At 41.4% G+C, this 16,996-nt stretch overlaps 1 protein-coding gene across 2 annotated transcripts in view; it reads right to left on the bottom strand.

The window, feature by feature from the left end:
• Positions 1–16,770, bottom strand: part of LOC130030050 (fetuin-B-like) — a 51,379-nt gene extending 34,609 nt beyond the window's left edge. Inside the window, exons 1-7 of one of the 2 annotated variants that reach the window (XM_056121157.1) lie at positions 16,451–16,763; positions 15,994–16,110; positions 12,833–12,920; positions 9,281–9,450; positions 8,257–8,364; positions 5,342–5,425; positions 1,896–2,355 (exon numbers count right to left, since the gene is read on the bottom strand). In XM_056121157.1, coding sequence (XP_055977132.1) covers positions 2,011–2,355; positions 5,342–5,425; positions 8,257–8,364; positions 9,281–9,450; positions 12,833–12,920; positions 15,994–16,110; positions 16,451–16,678 — 1,140 coding nt within the window. In that variant the 5' untranslated portion in view covers positions 16,679–16,763 and the 3' untranslated portion in view covers positions 1,896–2,010. Of the gene's footprint in view, positions 1–1,895; positions 2,356–5,341; positions 5,426–8,256; positions 8,365–9,280; positions 9,451–12,832; positions 12,921–15,993; positions 16,111–16,450 lie in introns of those variants that run through there. The other variant, XM_056121160.1, reaches the window with a different exon arrangement.
• Positions 16,771–16,996: the final 226 nt, after the last annotated feature.

Raw genomic sequence — 16,996 nt, 5'->3', positions numbered from 1 at the left:
GCTCTCAGGAAAAAGGCCAAGGCCTAGATGCCCTTCTGTGGAACTGCCATGTTGAAGGATATTAATCACACTTTCTTCTTCTTTTTTTTTAAAAAAAATTCACACTTTGAAGTTCTTCTTCAAAACAAAAAAATGTTTATCCTTCATGTAGCTTTGTGCTTGCTTGTGTCTATATGTATATGTGTCTTTTTAACTTAAATTTCAAATGAACAGTACTTTGTATTTTTTTAAAAAACCAAATATATATTTAGAAAATGTGGGCACCATGACTTACAAAACCCTTAATAAACAATTTCAGGCTTACAATGTTCCAATTTCATACCCAGCACCAGAGCCAGAGTCTCTGCACGGGTGTTTCATAGTCCTCCTCCATCAACCTCCAAACCACCCTGGTAGGTAAATTGCTTTTTAAATTGAATTACTAAAGTTTGGATCCCATGTTTGGAGTAGCAGTAACACTCTTGGCTTTGATATACAGATAACTCTCACCCTGTTGTCTTCACTTTTTCATAAGGTAAAGGTAAGGTAAAGGCCCTCCCGTTGATCGTCGATTTGCTCGAGCGGGCCCAGTAACGTCTCCATTGGAGACTTTGTTGTTACTGTGTCTGGCATATCGAATACTCTCAGTAGCTTGCCGGGCTCTCCGAGAGGGGCGGAGGAATCGAACTCGGGTTGGCCATGTTGGCCGCTTGTAAGGCGAACGCCCTACCTGCTGTGCTATGGCTTTTCATATGTAAAAAAAATTTCAGTAGATGTAATGATGAGTTCTTTAACAGGTGTTTAAGATAAATTTAAAATCATTGTAAAATATTTATCTAAATGATAAATCCCAGTGGTTTGTGTTCCCACTGTGTTTATCGCAGGCACCAGACACAGGTCCATGACAATTGACATAGAAAGGGGCTGAATAGTTGCTTGCTTGTTTGTTTTTAATATAATAGCACTTTTTAAAAAAATCCCCAACCCCTGAGCTGCGCAGTTTAAAAACTAGAGCATACCAAGGAGACAGGAGCAATCAAGGTTGGACATGGCTTAGGTAATACCCAGCTAATACGTTTTTAATTTGCTTTGGGGACACACTTGGTAATACTCAGTGTACAGGCTATACAGTGTCCTGGTAGTGGCAGGGGTTGCTCCAGCATGCAAAGCATGCTCTTCAGGGACCAGAAAAATAGTACAGAGATTAAGGCATTTTCCTTGCACACAACCAACTCAGGTTTGATTCCTGGTCCCACACATGGTCCCCTGAGCACCGCCATGAGTTACGCTTAAACACAGCAGGATGTGGCCAAAAACAAACAAACAAAAACAACAAAATGCAAAGGCCCTTCAATTGCGCCACTATTTCCTCAAATGGAAATCAGAATGACCTTTATGTTTATGGGTTGTATTTCGAACTTCTGGGTAGAGAGATCACATGACAGTTTTGTCCGGTGCCAGAGTATTGATGAGTTCTAAGCCCAGAACTAAGCCCAGGGCCTCACACACCAAAGGTAAATACTCAACCACAGAACAAGAGCCTCGATCTTCAGGTAGTACTCGGTATGTGTTTAAGAGGTTATAAGAGTGATGAAATCCCTGCTGGGACTCAGTTTCTTCTAAGCTCTGATATTCAGGAAAGTAACTTTCACCACAAACTGCTTCCATACAGATCTATCGGCAAATATGTAGCTGAAGGGGGAAATATATAAAGTATTGAAGATTGGGTTTCAGTTATATAATATTCCAACACCCATCCTTTCACCAGTGTACATTTCCCACCAATTCCAGTGCTCCCAGTTTCCATCCAGTCCACCAAGAGCCTGATGTTTGGCTGAGGCCATGAAGGTCTTGGAATCAAGCCACCCAGGATACAAGTGAACAGTGTCGTGTCACTATTTCACTTCCAGTCAATATGCCAAGACCAAATACAGTGACTTTTTATTTATCACTTTGTACATCTCGTTTATCTCTAGCACTCCCCCACGACTGCTGTGGGATTCTGGTCCCCTGGAATCACCTATGTGGCTCTCAGGGGGGAAGAACAAGGTGGTTCGCATTCCGAGCGGGTCCTGGACACTCAGCAGAGCGCTGTTCCTTTGAGGGAAAAGGTAGGACAAGCAGTTTCTCCTCCAAAGGCCCAATGAAGAGGAAGGAGACATCCAGGGCCTGTCCTTCGGGATCCGTGGTTAGGTCCAGACGCACAGGGAACTCCTCCACTGGACTTGGGTCCGGTGACTGTTCAGGCCTCTCGTGACCCAGGTCAGGGAGTGTTTGGACTGTTCCTTTTGGACCTTTTTTGGCTTCTGCTTCTTTGTGCCCAGGGTCTTGCACCTTGGGGAGCTTTGCAGCCTTTTCACCTTCAGCAGCAGCGTCCTGAAATAAAGAGACTTTCACATGAGGGCCTCCCCAGGGAAATTCCAGCCCTACCTGGGAGCTGGCTAAGCTGTGCTGTGCCTTCCCATGGGAAAGTTTTACGGGGAGATCAGTCTGGGGGATGGGCCTCTGTTAAAGCGATTGATGTAAAAGGGGGATATGTCAGGGTGCCAACAACTCTTGGGAACTTGATGGAAATTGTGCACTTAGATCTGAACAACAGTCCAGAGGGGGGGATGTGGTACCACCAGCAGGTCAACCTGTACCTGTGGAGTGAGTGCATCATCAGCCTGATGGTGCCTTCAGGCTTCCAGATACCCCCAAATTGTTGCTGTGCCTTTGACCAGACTCCAACAACTTGGAGCCAAGTTTATCAAGAAATTAAATGGCCATAAATTAGGTACGTGGGAGAGATACCCACAAACCACCTTTGGTACATTTATATACTCATTCATTGGTCTTATTTCAGAGATCTATAAATCTTAAAAGAGATCACAAGATGCAGTTAGGGTTGGTATTGCAGAGGTAGGTGGGAACCCGTGACTGAGAGCTCCAGGCCCGCTTGGATCAGGTCTGGGCCTCCTCTCTGCAGGTCCCCAGTTCTCCAGTAGCTTGGCAGTCACACCCACAAACTGGCCCCAAGCACCATGTAATCTCATTAACTGCCAAGACCCAGGGACTATAAACTAAAACTCCCGAAAGAGAGTGCTGCAGAATGTCCTGACCCTGTGCCAGGCTGTCTTCATCGGGGTGCCCCAGAGGGAGCAAGTTATGAGCCCTCCCCACTCAAAGGACCCAGTTATGGCAGGGTAGTCAAAAACTTCCACAACCCAACTGCTACCATGCTCCAGGCTGCTCCCGATGCACTTGGGCCAAACCTCACGCATGAGTGGAGTCCTGCGTAACTCAGGTAATGAGGAACTTTGTGAACTTGGACTCTGGGCTCAACGGGACCAGGAGCAGAGGTCTTCTGAATGCTTTCCCCAGTCTCCCACGACCCAGGGGTCACCCCCATAAGCCTTCTCCTTCCTGCACCAGATAATCATTATCGACCACCGTCCAGATCACATGGCTGCTTCTCCCAAAAGGGAGTGTAACATGAGGTCCCCATAACCACGCCACTGGACTGCGTGCCAGGCTGCTTCACACAGGGCGCCCCAGAGGGGATTGGGCAGGAACCCTCCCTGCCCCAAGGGACCCAGCTCTGGCAGCCAAAACCTCCACAACCCAACCACCGCCATGGTCAGGGCCGCTCCCCATGCACTCGGTCAAGTCTCACATATGAGTAAATATATTGCAGGACACATCATAAAACATCCCTACCCATTCTCCATAATTACCACACCGCATTTGATGGGGTTCAGATAGTAGGCAACAAATCATAGAGGCAAATATATGCACATATGCATATATATATACAATCAGATATATATACCAAAGCTCACATCACCCAAACTTTTACAACATGCTAGGGATATCCTATAGAATGTCTTAATGGCTCCTGCGAAAGTGGAACAATCTTCACACTGATTCCTATATGAACACATTTTTGGAAGCATGTTCAGCAGTTTTCCATAATAGACAATACGAAATAAATTCTTTTGGTTGTGTTTTGGAACAGGGATTGGGGTTTGGGATGGAAACATCTCGAATTTGGTGGTTGGAAGGTATAATGGTGGTGGCATTGGTGTTTTAATATTGAAAGTAATCAAACATTGCAAACTAAGTTATAAAATTTTAAAAATTAAAAAAATTAATGTGGAATTCATGCCCAATTCAATCAGCTCAATCAATGGCTGAATAAATAGCAGTGCCCCTAGATATATATATATATATATATATATATATATATATAATATAACAGCGGTAGGGTGTTTGCCTTGCACGCAGCCAACATGGCTGACCCGAGTTCGATTCCTCTGCCCCTCTCGGAGAGCCCGGCAAGCTATGGAGAGTATCTCGCCGGCACGGCAGAGCCTGGCAAGCTCCCTGTGACGAATTCGATATGCCAAACACAGTAACAACAAAGTCTCCAATGGAGTCGTTACTGGGCCCACTCGAGCAAATCGACGAACAACGGGAGTAAACAACTTTATATATATATATATATATATATATATATATATATATATATATATACAGTCCAGAGAGGACAGAGATCTGTTCCAGTCCCAGGGAGTCGCCTCCCTCCTCCAGTAGAGCCATGGCAGCCACTATGTGACGGTTTCTGCTCTCCCAGGTCACACTCGACCTCACCATTTAGGGCCTTGCACATGCTTCTCCCAGGGATGCTGCCATCCCCAACTATCCTGGAGTTAGCTGAGACTCAGAGAGGCAGGATGTGCCCTTGTCACACAGCTCTCATGTGGTGCAGTAGGACTGAAACCAAAGTGGCTGATGTCAACCATCCCCCCAGCCTGATTCAGTGGAGTGCTAAATAAATCATCTGCAAAGGGAAGGAATATCCAGAACATCAACTTCTGTGTATTGGTCAGTGTAAGAGTCTTAGGAACACTCAATTTTTTTCCTGAGAAAACTGAGGAATTCAAATTAACAGGTCTCTATTGTGAAGAATAACTTACTCCATGGGACAGCAGCTAACCAAATCATTTAGCTTAACAAATAAAATGAAGCCGAATCATTTCTGACATCTACCCTTTGTGTGTAGGATAAGACACACCAAATAAAATGGTAACCAAGAATGTTGGGAAGATGAAAGCAGAGAATGGAATAGTGTCAGCAAAACTGGGAATAATTGCCTTGTGGGCTGAAGCAATAGCACAGCAGGTAGGGCGTTTGCTTGCATGCGGCCGACCAGGATTCAATTCCCAGCATCCCATATGGTCCCCTGAGCACCACCAGGAGTAACTCCTGAGTCATGAACCAGGAGTAATCCCTGTGCATCGCCAGGTGTGACACCCCCCAAAGAAAAAGAATAATTGCCTAGTTCTATAAAGGTAAATAATTAGATTGAACATATATATACCTGTGGTTCAAAGAAGTCACAATTCACATCAACAGTCTGCTGTCCTTCGGCTTCTAACAGAGAGCCTTTACAAAGACCAACAGGCTAAAGAAAGAAAACATAATAGTGTGTATTACAATTATTGAGTCTTACATAGAAATTAATGTTCTTCTCCTTGTACAGACAAGTGTTAATCAAAACTATATGTTCCTGCCATATAATAGGCCAAACAGTGCTAATTCCATCCAGATCATTATGAGGAAAGAATGACACAAAATAAACTAAATTGAGTAAGAAGAAACCAGGAAGTGGATTATCAATTTTTGGATAATATAAAATTATATATGGTGGGAAAAATCTGTTTTTATATAACTCTTTCCTCACCTTACCAATAATACTTAGAATGTATCTGCTCCTAATTGTATTTAACAGATTACTCAAACTATACTCTGCTTTCTGCCTCAAAAGCATATGAGGAGAAGGTTAAAAATTTCTGAAGGTGAAAAAATTGTTATTGTAAATTATTCTTATGGAATAAGAGTATTTCACTCTTTCCCCTCTCCTTTTTATCCTAAAATTACATAAGGTTCAGAATTTTTTTTTGCAGAGAATACTGGGATATTTTCTATAGTTTGGCTATAACAACCTGGGTTGGATATACTGAACTTTTGCAAATTATTGGTTAATGTGGTGTTGAAACAGAAGATTCACAGAGATGGAACTTTTTCATGTGCTTAACCTGGGACCTCTGGAGTTAGAGATTTCTTTCTACGGAAATTGATATTTCTTAGTTTTTAGAAGTAAGAAAACAGATTGTGATAATTATCTATATTAAAAACACCAGAAATAAAAGTGTTGCCAAAACTGGTACCCTTGAGACAGAAACACTTTCACATGGTTGGTGCAAATGCAATCCACTCATTCTCTATGAAAAACAGTACAGTGAATTTCCAAACTATTAAAAACAAGTCTGTAAGATCCAGCAATTTCACTTCCAACTATCTGTCTGAAGAACACAAAATCACAAATTCATCGTGTACATTTGCATACCCCTGTTCATCGCAGCAAAATCTACAACAGTCAGGTATAGGAACAACCCTGGTGCCCACTGAGAGATGAGAATCTAAAGAAGCTGTGGTATATGCACACAATGAAGTTCTAGTCATCCCTAAGAAAAGATAAAATGAAACCTTTTCTTTCTGGAACAGCGTGATGGAATTAGAGCATACCATGCTAAGTGAAATAATTAAGGAATAAGATAAACACTGTGCTATCTCACTCATACATCATTAGAGAGAATCCTGAGAGAATTTTTGCATCAATAGTATTTTATTTTATTTTTGTGCAACAACTACAAAATCTAGTGGTATGATATAATGATTCTGCTGATCTGGACCTTGCTCAGATGATCTTGACTGACCTCACTCAGGTCTATGCAATTAGCCATTGAATCACTGGGAGTTTGGAATTCTGAGTAGTCTCATTGATATTTCTGGCTGTAGGCTTGTCATCTGAGGATACCGGGGTGATTGAGTCATATGGCCTCACATTATCTAGCAGGTTTGTCTGGGCATGTTCTTATGGCGGTAACAGTGTTCCAGTGGAAGGAACAAAAATATTCAAACACTCCTGAGAACTAACCCTAGACAGTACACAAAGATTTCTGCCATATTTTGTTCATTAGATCAGGTTGAACAGCCAGCCTGGTACTGTTAAGAATCACTTGACAGAGTAGGCTCTATCTGTGTTGAGATCTGAATGCCAGGAAGTAGTTGGGAAGTAAATATCCAATAAAATAAAATCAAATAAATACAAAAGGCTTCCAGAGAGGGTGAGTGAAAAAATGAAAGGGTGATGAAGTACAGTGAATTGTAGTAGAGTGATACCAGTGAGAGGGTGCGAGAGGGATGGCAAACATTTTGAAGAGATTTAAAATTATACCCCTAAACATTTTCATGACGTCAATGTTTAAAATGTTTATGCTCAGTGCATGAATGTAGATCCCAAACTACACGACAGTATGATTTCATGTAATGATGTCTTAGAAAATAGATATTTATGAAGACAGGATGGAGATTAGTGGAATAGCAGTTTTTTAGGCTTTTATGTGATAGGAAAAGAGAAATAATTAATAAAAGTAAATTGAGTTTCTTTGGGGAAAGAAGAAAATATTGTAAAATCAGATGGTGCTGATTGTATCACAGTTTTGTATATGTTAAAATTTCACTAAAATATGCAAATTGTGGGCCTGAGTGATAGCATAGTGGCTATTTGTCTTGCATGCATCTTTCCCAGGCATAATCATTAATACCACATATAGTCCCCTAAGCCCCACCTGGAGTGATCCCTAGACACAGAGCTAGAAGTAAGCCCTGAGGATTCTGGGTGTGGTCCCCAAACCAAAAGAAAGAAAATAAAATATGCAAGTGAGAGTGAAGTTTATGGCAGTGAATTATGCTGTAATAAGAGTTTCTATACTAAATAAGTAAATAGGTGGGGGGGGTGAGGGGCTCTTGATGCATGTTATTTCCTCAGTGTGTTTCACTGGTGGCAAGGCAGCCTGCCCTGTGTTGGATACACTGAAGGTCTATTTGATTTTGTTCTTCTAAGGAGTGAGGCAGGGAAAGAATACCAGACTGTATTCTAAATGCAGTTCATTTTGTTCAGATGAAAGCAGAACCATCATTACCAATAAGGAGATTCATGTCCATCTCACAGTCTTTTATAGCAATTTTTTTTAGCAAAGATATCACATTGCTGATGCAAACTGACCTAAAAATATTACTCATGTGAGCTAGCACAGTTTCTACAAAGTAATAAAAGGGTCTCATGCAACATAACACTACGTGTAAAATTCATGCTCAGATGTATGCTCAGAACTGTAATTAATCTTGGCATATAAATATAATATTTTGAGGACATTCAGAAACACTCACCGCTGGGTCTGGGGACTGAAGTGCGCAGGTGCTGTCCATTGATTTGGTACACGGTTGTGGTGTCTCTTTGATCAAATATTCCACAAAGTAAAAAGGACCAACCACCCACTGGTATGAGACAACAATTGAGATACAAAAACAATTTTTACATATGGAAAATTAGTCTCTGTTTACAGCATTTTATTGACTACATTACATATTCCCAGAGTCATTTCAAAACAGGAGTCCTGTTGTTCTTGATACCCCTTGATCAAAGTTTGTATTATGATTCTGTTCTTTCAAAAGCAAAGTATATATACATATATATGTATATATATCATTCTTCCCTTTTTAAAGACTAAAATGGGCTATGAAAATCTTCCATGGTTAGGACCAGAGCAGGCAGGGTGCTTGCCTTGTATGCAACCGAGCTGGGTCTGAATTGCTGCTCAAAATGTTCCCCCAGGCCCCACTGAGAGTGATTCTTGAGTGCCAAGCCAGGAGTAAGCCCTGAGTACTGTAAGGTGTGATCCCAAAGAAAATAAGAAAACAACATAGAAAATTCTTTGCATGGTTGAGCTTATTTTTCCTCAAGCACATTATTATTAGATTATGTTTGCCTCAGTACTGTAAAGATCACCAGGGTCTAATGTAAATGAGCCTGCATTCCCCTAAATAAATAAACCCCAATATACCTCTGCTCCAGGACTTAGCATTGAGCAGAAGCAAGTCTGCTAATTGATCCATGGTCTATCAGGAATGAGAATGTATCTCTAAGTAGGTTGCCTAAGTACAAGAACAAGAGAGAAGATTTTCTTTTTGCCTCAAGGCCAATGAAGGGAAGTGTAGAAATCTCTGTCTTTGAGGAAAATAAATGAAAATCATCAGAACCAAAACATGATTGTTGTGCATGAGGTCTACCAAAGCAAAACATGAAGAAAATACTCTTGATTTATTATCCAACAGCTTAATAACCCTCAACTTAGGGTCAATGGTAGCAGTTCAGTGACACATTGTTGGTATAATTGAGGTATTTCCAGCTTACCTGACCGGAAACCTTTGTGACTTCAACAAAAGAATACTGCTTTGAGGTGCTCTCTTTGTTGTATTTTGCAAGAGACTTAGTAACAGCTTCCAAAACCTTGGGATCTGAACCATCAATGTTCAGGGGGCCAGGACAGTCAGGACATGTCATCTGAATTGATCTTTGAGAAACTGTTTAAACCAAGAAAATGACTGTAACAAGTAGCTTTTTTAATTCTTAATAATTTTTAATATTCTACAAATCTGTAAAAATAACCAATGTAGAGGAGGAGGAGTGACAAAGTATAAAATTGTCATTTTAGGAAGAAGTGAAATGTCATTTCCTGGAAAGAAGGGAAAGGAAGGGAAAGTCATTTTGGAAAGGAGGGAAAGTCATTTTCTGGAGAAAAAGTTAACTGTCAGCAAAGATTTCTATGCTATGAGCATACAGGTATTCAAAAATTAAAAACAAATAGAATATATTTTCATTCAGACAGTACCCTATAAATTATACTCAAATCCACATTATGTGACATTTTATCAGAAACACTTTCTTTCCCGGGCTGCAGCGATAGCACAGCGGGTAAGGTGTTTGCCTTGCATGCAGCGGACCCGGGTTCGATTCCTCCACCCCTGTTTGAAAGCCCAGCAAGCTGCCAAAAGTATCTCACCTTCACGGCAAAGCCCGGCAATCTACTCATGACGTATTCCATGTGCCAAAAACAGTATCACAAGGTTACTGGTTCCCGCTCGAGCAAATTGATGAACAATGGAAGGACAGTGCTATTTCCTTCCCCCAATTAGCTCAGTGTCTTTTATCACTACTGCTCCTCTAAGGCAGATTGAGTATCTTTAAAAGTTGAGATCTTCAAAACAACAATGAGATATCATTTCACACCACAGAGACTGACCCACATCCACAAGAACAAAAGCAACAGGTGCTGGCGTGGATGTGGTGAGAAAGGGACCCTCCTTAACTGCTGGTGGGAATGCCGGCTGGTCCAACCCTTTTGGAAAATAGTATGGACGATTCCCAAAAAATTAGTCTTTGATCTCCCATTTGACCCAGCTATAGCACTCCTGGGAATATATCCCAGAGAGGCAAAAAGGTATAGTCGAAGTGACATCTGCAATTGTTTGTTCATTGCAGCACTCTTTACAATAGCCAGAATCTGGAAAAAACCTGAGTGCCCGAGAACAGATGACTGGTTAAAGAAACTTTGGTACATTTACACAATGGAGTACTATGTAGCTGTTAGAAAAGATGAAGTTATGAAATTTACATACAAGTGGTACTTCATGGAAAGTAAGCGAAATGAGTCAGAAAGAGCGGGATAGACACAGAAAGATTGCATTCATCTGGGGAACATAAAGAAACAAAACGGGAGACTAGCACCCAGGAATGGCTGAGATTAGTACCAGAAATTTTGCTCCATGACTTGAAGGCCAGCCACATGTGCTAGGTGAAAAGGAAGCTCAGATAGAGAAGAGAGCACCAAATAAAGGGTGTAGTGAAGACCCTCCCAGGGTGGGAGAGTCATGCTAAAAGTAGTCTATAGACCAAACATGATTGCCACTCAGTGCCTCTCTTGCAAAACACAGTACCCAAAAGAAGAGAGAGAGAACAAGGGGGAATGCCCTGCCACAGCGGCAGGGTGGGATGGGGGGGATGGGGGGTGGGAGGGATGCTAGGACCCGTGGTGGGGGAGGATGGGCACTGGTGGAGGGATGGGTACTTGATCATTGTATAACTGAAACCCAAGCACAAAAATTTATAAGCCTATAACTGTACCTCATGGTGTTTCACTAATAAAAAACACGATAAAAAAAATAAAGGTAGAAAAAAAAATAAATGAAAGTTGAGATCTTGCAGTATCATGCCTTATTTACCTTTTTGTCCCTAATTTCCAACATACTATCCAAAACTTAGTGAGTTATCACTTATAACTTAGTCATTCATCTAGGTGAATGAATGTGTGAATTAATTAATGAGAGTGGAAATACAAGCTGTTTTGTAAAAAGTCCTCTGAAGACTGATGAAATACATCAATATCTGAGAGTATGCTCTGTTTGCAGGATATCTGAGCTAGATCCCTGGCACTGCATATAGTCCTTTAAGTACTACCAGGAGCAAATTTCACAGAGCCAGGAGCATCCCCTGAGCACCACCATCATGTGACTCACAAAACAGAAGAATATAAAAAGAAGTGAAAATACGAAGAAGACGGAAAATATATTGCTCAAATCACTGTGACTTGGAGAGATTAATTAAACTTCCTATACAGTTATTACTTTTGATGGTAATGAGACAGGACGAGGAAACCCCCTGTGAATGTTAGTTTTAAAACTTTCAAAGTAAACACAATGTTTTGCTCAAATGTGGTCTCACTGGATGTATGCTAGAGATTTCCACATCCTATGAGTCCCTTCATAATTCTTAGAGATGCTTTCTGACCTCTTATATCTCTGGTACCTATGACAAGAGATATCTATGTTTCTAGATATCTAGACTCATTAATGTCTAGATATTTCGGGGGAGGATGTCTCTGATTTATTAAGGCAATAAATAAGTGTGTGACAGGAGAAAGCTTATATGGCTAATAAAACCTTTTCTCTCTTCTTCTATTCCTCAAAGGACAAGCACTGTTATCACTTGGTGCTTATTAGAAATGCAGAAGTCAGAACCTACCCCCAGTCATGAATTAGAATCTTCCCTTGAACAAGATCTACCTAGGGATTCATATGCACATAATAATTTGATAAGCAGCCAAATTCTGTTTCCCCAAGCCATCCATAGTGCTCACTCACCCAGTGTGACAGCATCTTGATAATTCAAATGTCATTAGTTTCAGACTCTTTGTAATCCATTTATTCATTATAGTTCTAACTAACACAATGAATTTATTATATATAACTATTAGAGTGATATTGAAGGGAGGTGAAAAGAGAAAACTATATATATATATGTGTGTGTGTGTGTGTGTGTGTGTGTGTGTGTGTGTGTGTGTGTGTGCAGATCCTCTAAACCAAGAAGTATGTGCTCCTTGAATGGTTTGACTAAAGTATTGTAAGAATGTAGAAAAATAAAGCAACGTTCTTTTCTTGAATGCAGAAAATTATGGAAGAATCTTAGGGCATTGCTATAGCCCTAAAGGATATACATGAATTTCAAGAACAAAGTGGTCAGGAGAGCATTCTCTTCACAGGGAGAGACACAAAAAGACACGGAGATTGGGAAGTGTAACATCTGTTAACTGAGTAATCCAGATAACTGAAATTCAGGGGGCACAGGAGAAAAATAGTGCGAGATGGCAAGATGGCTACTCCTGGGCACTATTGCACAACCCTGACATTTAGCTCAGGTGAAGCATTTTGCATTTTTAGATCCAGTACATGCAGCAGTCAATCTTCAGAAAGATTATTTGTGAAAAGAGAAGTGAAAATATTAAATGTTTGAAGAATCTGCTCTTGCAGTAATGGAATTTAGGACAGAAAGCTCCTCTATCTCATGGATAGTGCTGATTCAGTGCTTTCTCCATGACTTTTGTTAAAACAATAAGAGAGTTGGTTTTACCTGGTCGAAGAGTACAATTATAAGCAACTGTATAGAGAACTCTTCTTGGTTTGTTAATGTAAAACAATGCTTTGCATTGGCCATAAACCTAGAAAAAAAAAACATTTTAAGACAGATTAGAAAAACTGTGCCTTTTTCAATCACTCCAAGTAAAATTGGCCTTTTTTGGTAAATTTTTTATGTATGTATCTTTATCTTTTTCATTTAAAAGTTTTTATTTAAAAAGCAGTTTTAAATGAGGTAACGTTGGTTAACAGAAACAGAGATGTTTATAGGTTTTAGATTATAATGTTACCTCACCACATCCAAAATGAAAATTCTAGTATCCTTCCACCGCAGTGCATTGGTCCTTTGTGAATTAATTTACCAATCAGTTCTTTATTTGGTTTTGGAACCACACTTGGTGGAACCAGGAGCTACTCCCAGGTGAGTGCTTAAGAGCCATATGGACCCAGACCGGCATTCTGCATGTAAAGCAACAAGTGTCACAGTGCAAACAGGCGACTTGCTTTCAAAACTAATAGGTTCAGTTTGAACAATTTAATTATACATATAAAATTCATATTTCAACCAAATATTTTACTTATTAGCACAACCCTGGACCTATAAATTTTTATTAAATATAAATCTAAGTATAATTGCGAATAAAATGAAACTTTTTTTCAGTTTACTTGTAGTCATCAAGAGGCTAAATTCTATTCTTTTGGGCAGAGGGGAGGTGGTGTATTTCTCTAGAGATGCTCAGGAAAGCCTGAGGGTCCCTCCTGACAATACCCAGACAAATGGACAACAAGAGTGTGAATGTGAGACCCAGAGGATGAGATGTTGCTTAGGCAACATCTTGCTGGGGATTGCCTGGGACTACCTGAAGGTGCTTGCAGACATCCAGGGCCCCACCCAGCTGAGCTGCGAGCTTCAGAGCTGCAACCAGAGGCAACTTAGGGACCCCAAGTCTGGGATCAAACTGGGGTCTTCCCAACGTGTGTGTTATAATCCCTGTATTGTCTCTCCAGCCTCTGTATTCAAAAATTTATTCATTTAAAATAATTTGTAGTAAGTACTGGTTCAACTGCACAAAAAGAAAACATTCAACCCCATCAAAAAATGGGGAGATGAAATGAATAGAAACTTTGACAAAGAAGAAATCCGAATGGCTAAAAGACACATGAGAAAATGTTCCACATCATTAATCATCAGGGAGATGCAGATCAAAAACACAATGAGATATCACTTCACACCACAGAGACTGGCACATATCCACAAGAACAAAAGCAACAGGTGCTGGCGTGAATGTGGCGAGAAAGGGACCCTCCTTAACTGCTGGTGGGAATGCCGGCTGGTCCAACCCTTTTGGAAAACAGTATGGACGATTCTCAAAAAATTAGAATTTGATCTCCCATTTGACCCAGCTATAGCACTCCTGGGAATATATCCCAGAGAGGCAAAAAGGTATAGTCGAAGTGACATCTGCAATTGTTTATTCATTGCAGCACTCTTTACAATAGCCAGAATCTGGAAAAAAAAAGCTGAGTGCCAAGAACAGATGACTGGTTAAAGAAACTTTGGTACATTTACACAATGGAGTACTATGTAAAGTAAAAGTAAAGTAAAGGCCCTCCCGTTGGTCATCGATTTGCTCGAGCGGGCCCAGTAACGTCTCCATTGGAGACTTTGTTGTTACTGTGTCTGGCATATCGAATACTCTCGGTAGCTTGCCAGGCTCTCCGAGACTTGCCAGGCTCTCCGAGTACTATGTAGCTGCTAGAAAAGATGAAGTCATGAAATTTACATACAAGTGGTACTACATGAAAAGTATCATGTTAAGCAAAATGACTCAGAAAGAAAGGGATAGACATAGAAAGATTGCATTCATCTTGGAAACATAAAGTAAAAAAATAGGAAACTAACACCCAAGTATGGCAGAGATTAGTACCAGGAATTTTACTCCATGACCTGGAGGCCAACCACACATACTAGGGGAAAAGGGAGCTCAGATAAAGAGGAGAACACCAAATAAAGGTGTTGGGAGGATCCTCCCAGGATGAGAGAAGCATGCTGAAAGTAGACTATAGACCAAACACAATTGCCACTCAATGTCTCTTTTGCAAACCACAACACCCAAAAGGAGAGAGAGAACATAGGGGAATGCCCTGCCACAGAGACAGAGTGGGATGGGTGGATGGGGGGGTGGGAGGGATACCGGGATCCGTGGTGGTGAGAAATGAGCACTGGTGGAGGGATTTGATCATTGTATAATTGAAACCCAAGCACAAAAATGTGTAAGTCTGCAACTGTACCTCACGATGTCTCACTATTAAAAAAATTTTAATAAAAAATAAAATAAATAAAATTTTAAAAAAATAAAATAATTTGTAGTGGCCAGGGAGATAATACAGTGGGTAAGACAGTTGCCTTGCATGAGTTCCAGATTTCAGTTCTGGGCACCCAACATGATGGTCCCCCAAGCAATGCCAGGAGTGATTCCTGAGTGCGGAGCCAGCAGTAACATTTAAGCATTATTTGGTGTGGCCCAAAATCAAAAACAATAATACCAAAGAAACCAAAAATTTATTTTGGTCATATCTAGTAGTGTCCCCGTCCTTCGCTCTGGAGGTCATTGCAGTGCTACTCTTGGGTTGGTGTGGTGCTGGGCACATAGCCAAGGGCCTCCAGCATGCAAAACACACACTTAACCCTTTGAGTTAGGCCTCCAAGTCAAGGGACAAAATCTGAAGCCCTGGAGATTCTCTGACTTATCTGGAAACTTCAGCATCAGCCTTTTGGCCCACAGTTCTAAACCATATTCATTAAAACAAAATCAAGCGAAAGAAATAAAAGAAATAATTTCTCCTTTCCTGCCTTCTATCATCGTCCTTAAAAACACACAAGGAGTGCTTCATCTAAGTGTTTTTTCTCTGGCTTAGATCCTATTCATGGGCTCTGGTGGTAGAAAGAAAAATTGAGGATGACTTTTCAGTGCCATCCCAGAAACCTCTCCAGTTAGTTCAGCTCAGTGTCTTCTATAGGACTGGAATTTCTACATGGGCAAGACCAGGAACATTCAGTGAGGCTATTTCTCTGATGCCCCACCTGAGTAATCTGCATTCTGCAGACTGAGGCACCAGTTTCTCCCCTGGAAGTCCCCCGACACATGCACTTACTGTCGCATAAAAGGGCCAGCCCTCACAGTCCTTCCAGGACTTCCTGCTGAGCACATGACTGCTGGTCTCTAACACGTCCAGGGTGAGATAGAACAGAGAGCCCCCGGGTTCGTCATCCTGTGGGCACGGTGAAGAATTAGAGCACATTCCCCATGAAGCACAAACCCCAAATGACGAGTCCCCAAAGTTTCTGTTCAAATGACAAGGTCAAACCCATGAAGTTTGTGAAACTTCCTCTCAACTCTGGAAAACCAGACAAGTGTCAAGTTGGATAAATAAATACCAGCACTTGTCCCCAAGAACTGTCCCCAAGAGATTTTTGCAGAGGGGAGCAGAAACTTCTGTGTGTCTCTCTGATTGGGGAGCATGTGCCCACACAAGTCACAGGGTTCTCCACACTCACATACCTTGGCCCCCAAACCTGTACAGCACCTGCCGGAGAGGGGCCTCCACTCACCTGTCTTTGTTCACGGACATCGCTCACTCGGTTGAGGCTGAGGATGTAGCCATCCTTTCGGTCCTTGTTGATGTCCTCCAGGGCAAAGCCAGCAAAGGACAGCACATCCGAGTCATTGCAGCCACGAGAAAGAAAAGGGAAGAGGTTTTTGGTGGTCTGCTGAGCTGGGAAGGCAGCGCTGTAGCTTGTGGCCAGGGCGCAGAGCGCCAAGGGGAACAGTAGACCCATCCTGCAGGGAGCATGGACTGGGTCAGTGTGTGGACTCGCAGGAAGTGGTTGTTTATAAGGCTCTGGGGGACCTTCCTGAACAGTATTGTAATTTCCGCTGAACTAGTGACCAGGATCTGAAATGTCATGTTCTCTTCTATCTCCTTGTAATCCCAATGTCGATTTCCCTGAGTCAGACCTAGGGATAGGTTTTGCCAATTTTCCTAACCTTAGACCCCATGTGCACTCGATAAATACATCCATGTAAACATATTTGTTTCCTAATATTTTCCCAGGAAATCAATATACACACATTGATCAAGGCCATTGGGAGGTCAT

Source organism: Sorex fumeus, unplaced genomic scaffold (assembly GCF_029834395.1).
Source record: "Sorex fumeus unplaced genomic scaffold, SorFum_2.1 ptg000044l, whole genome shotgun sequence".
Classification (NCBI taxonomy): Eukaryota; Metazoa; Chordata; class Mammalia; order Eulipotyphla; family Soricidae; genus Sorex; species Sorex fumeus.
This window is presented reverse-complemented; position numbering and strand designations above follow the sequence as displayed.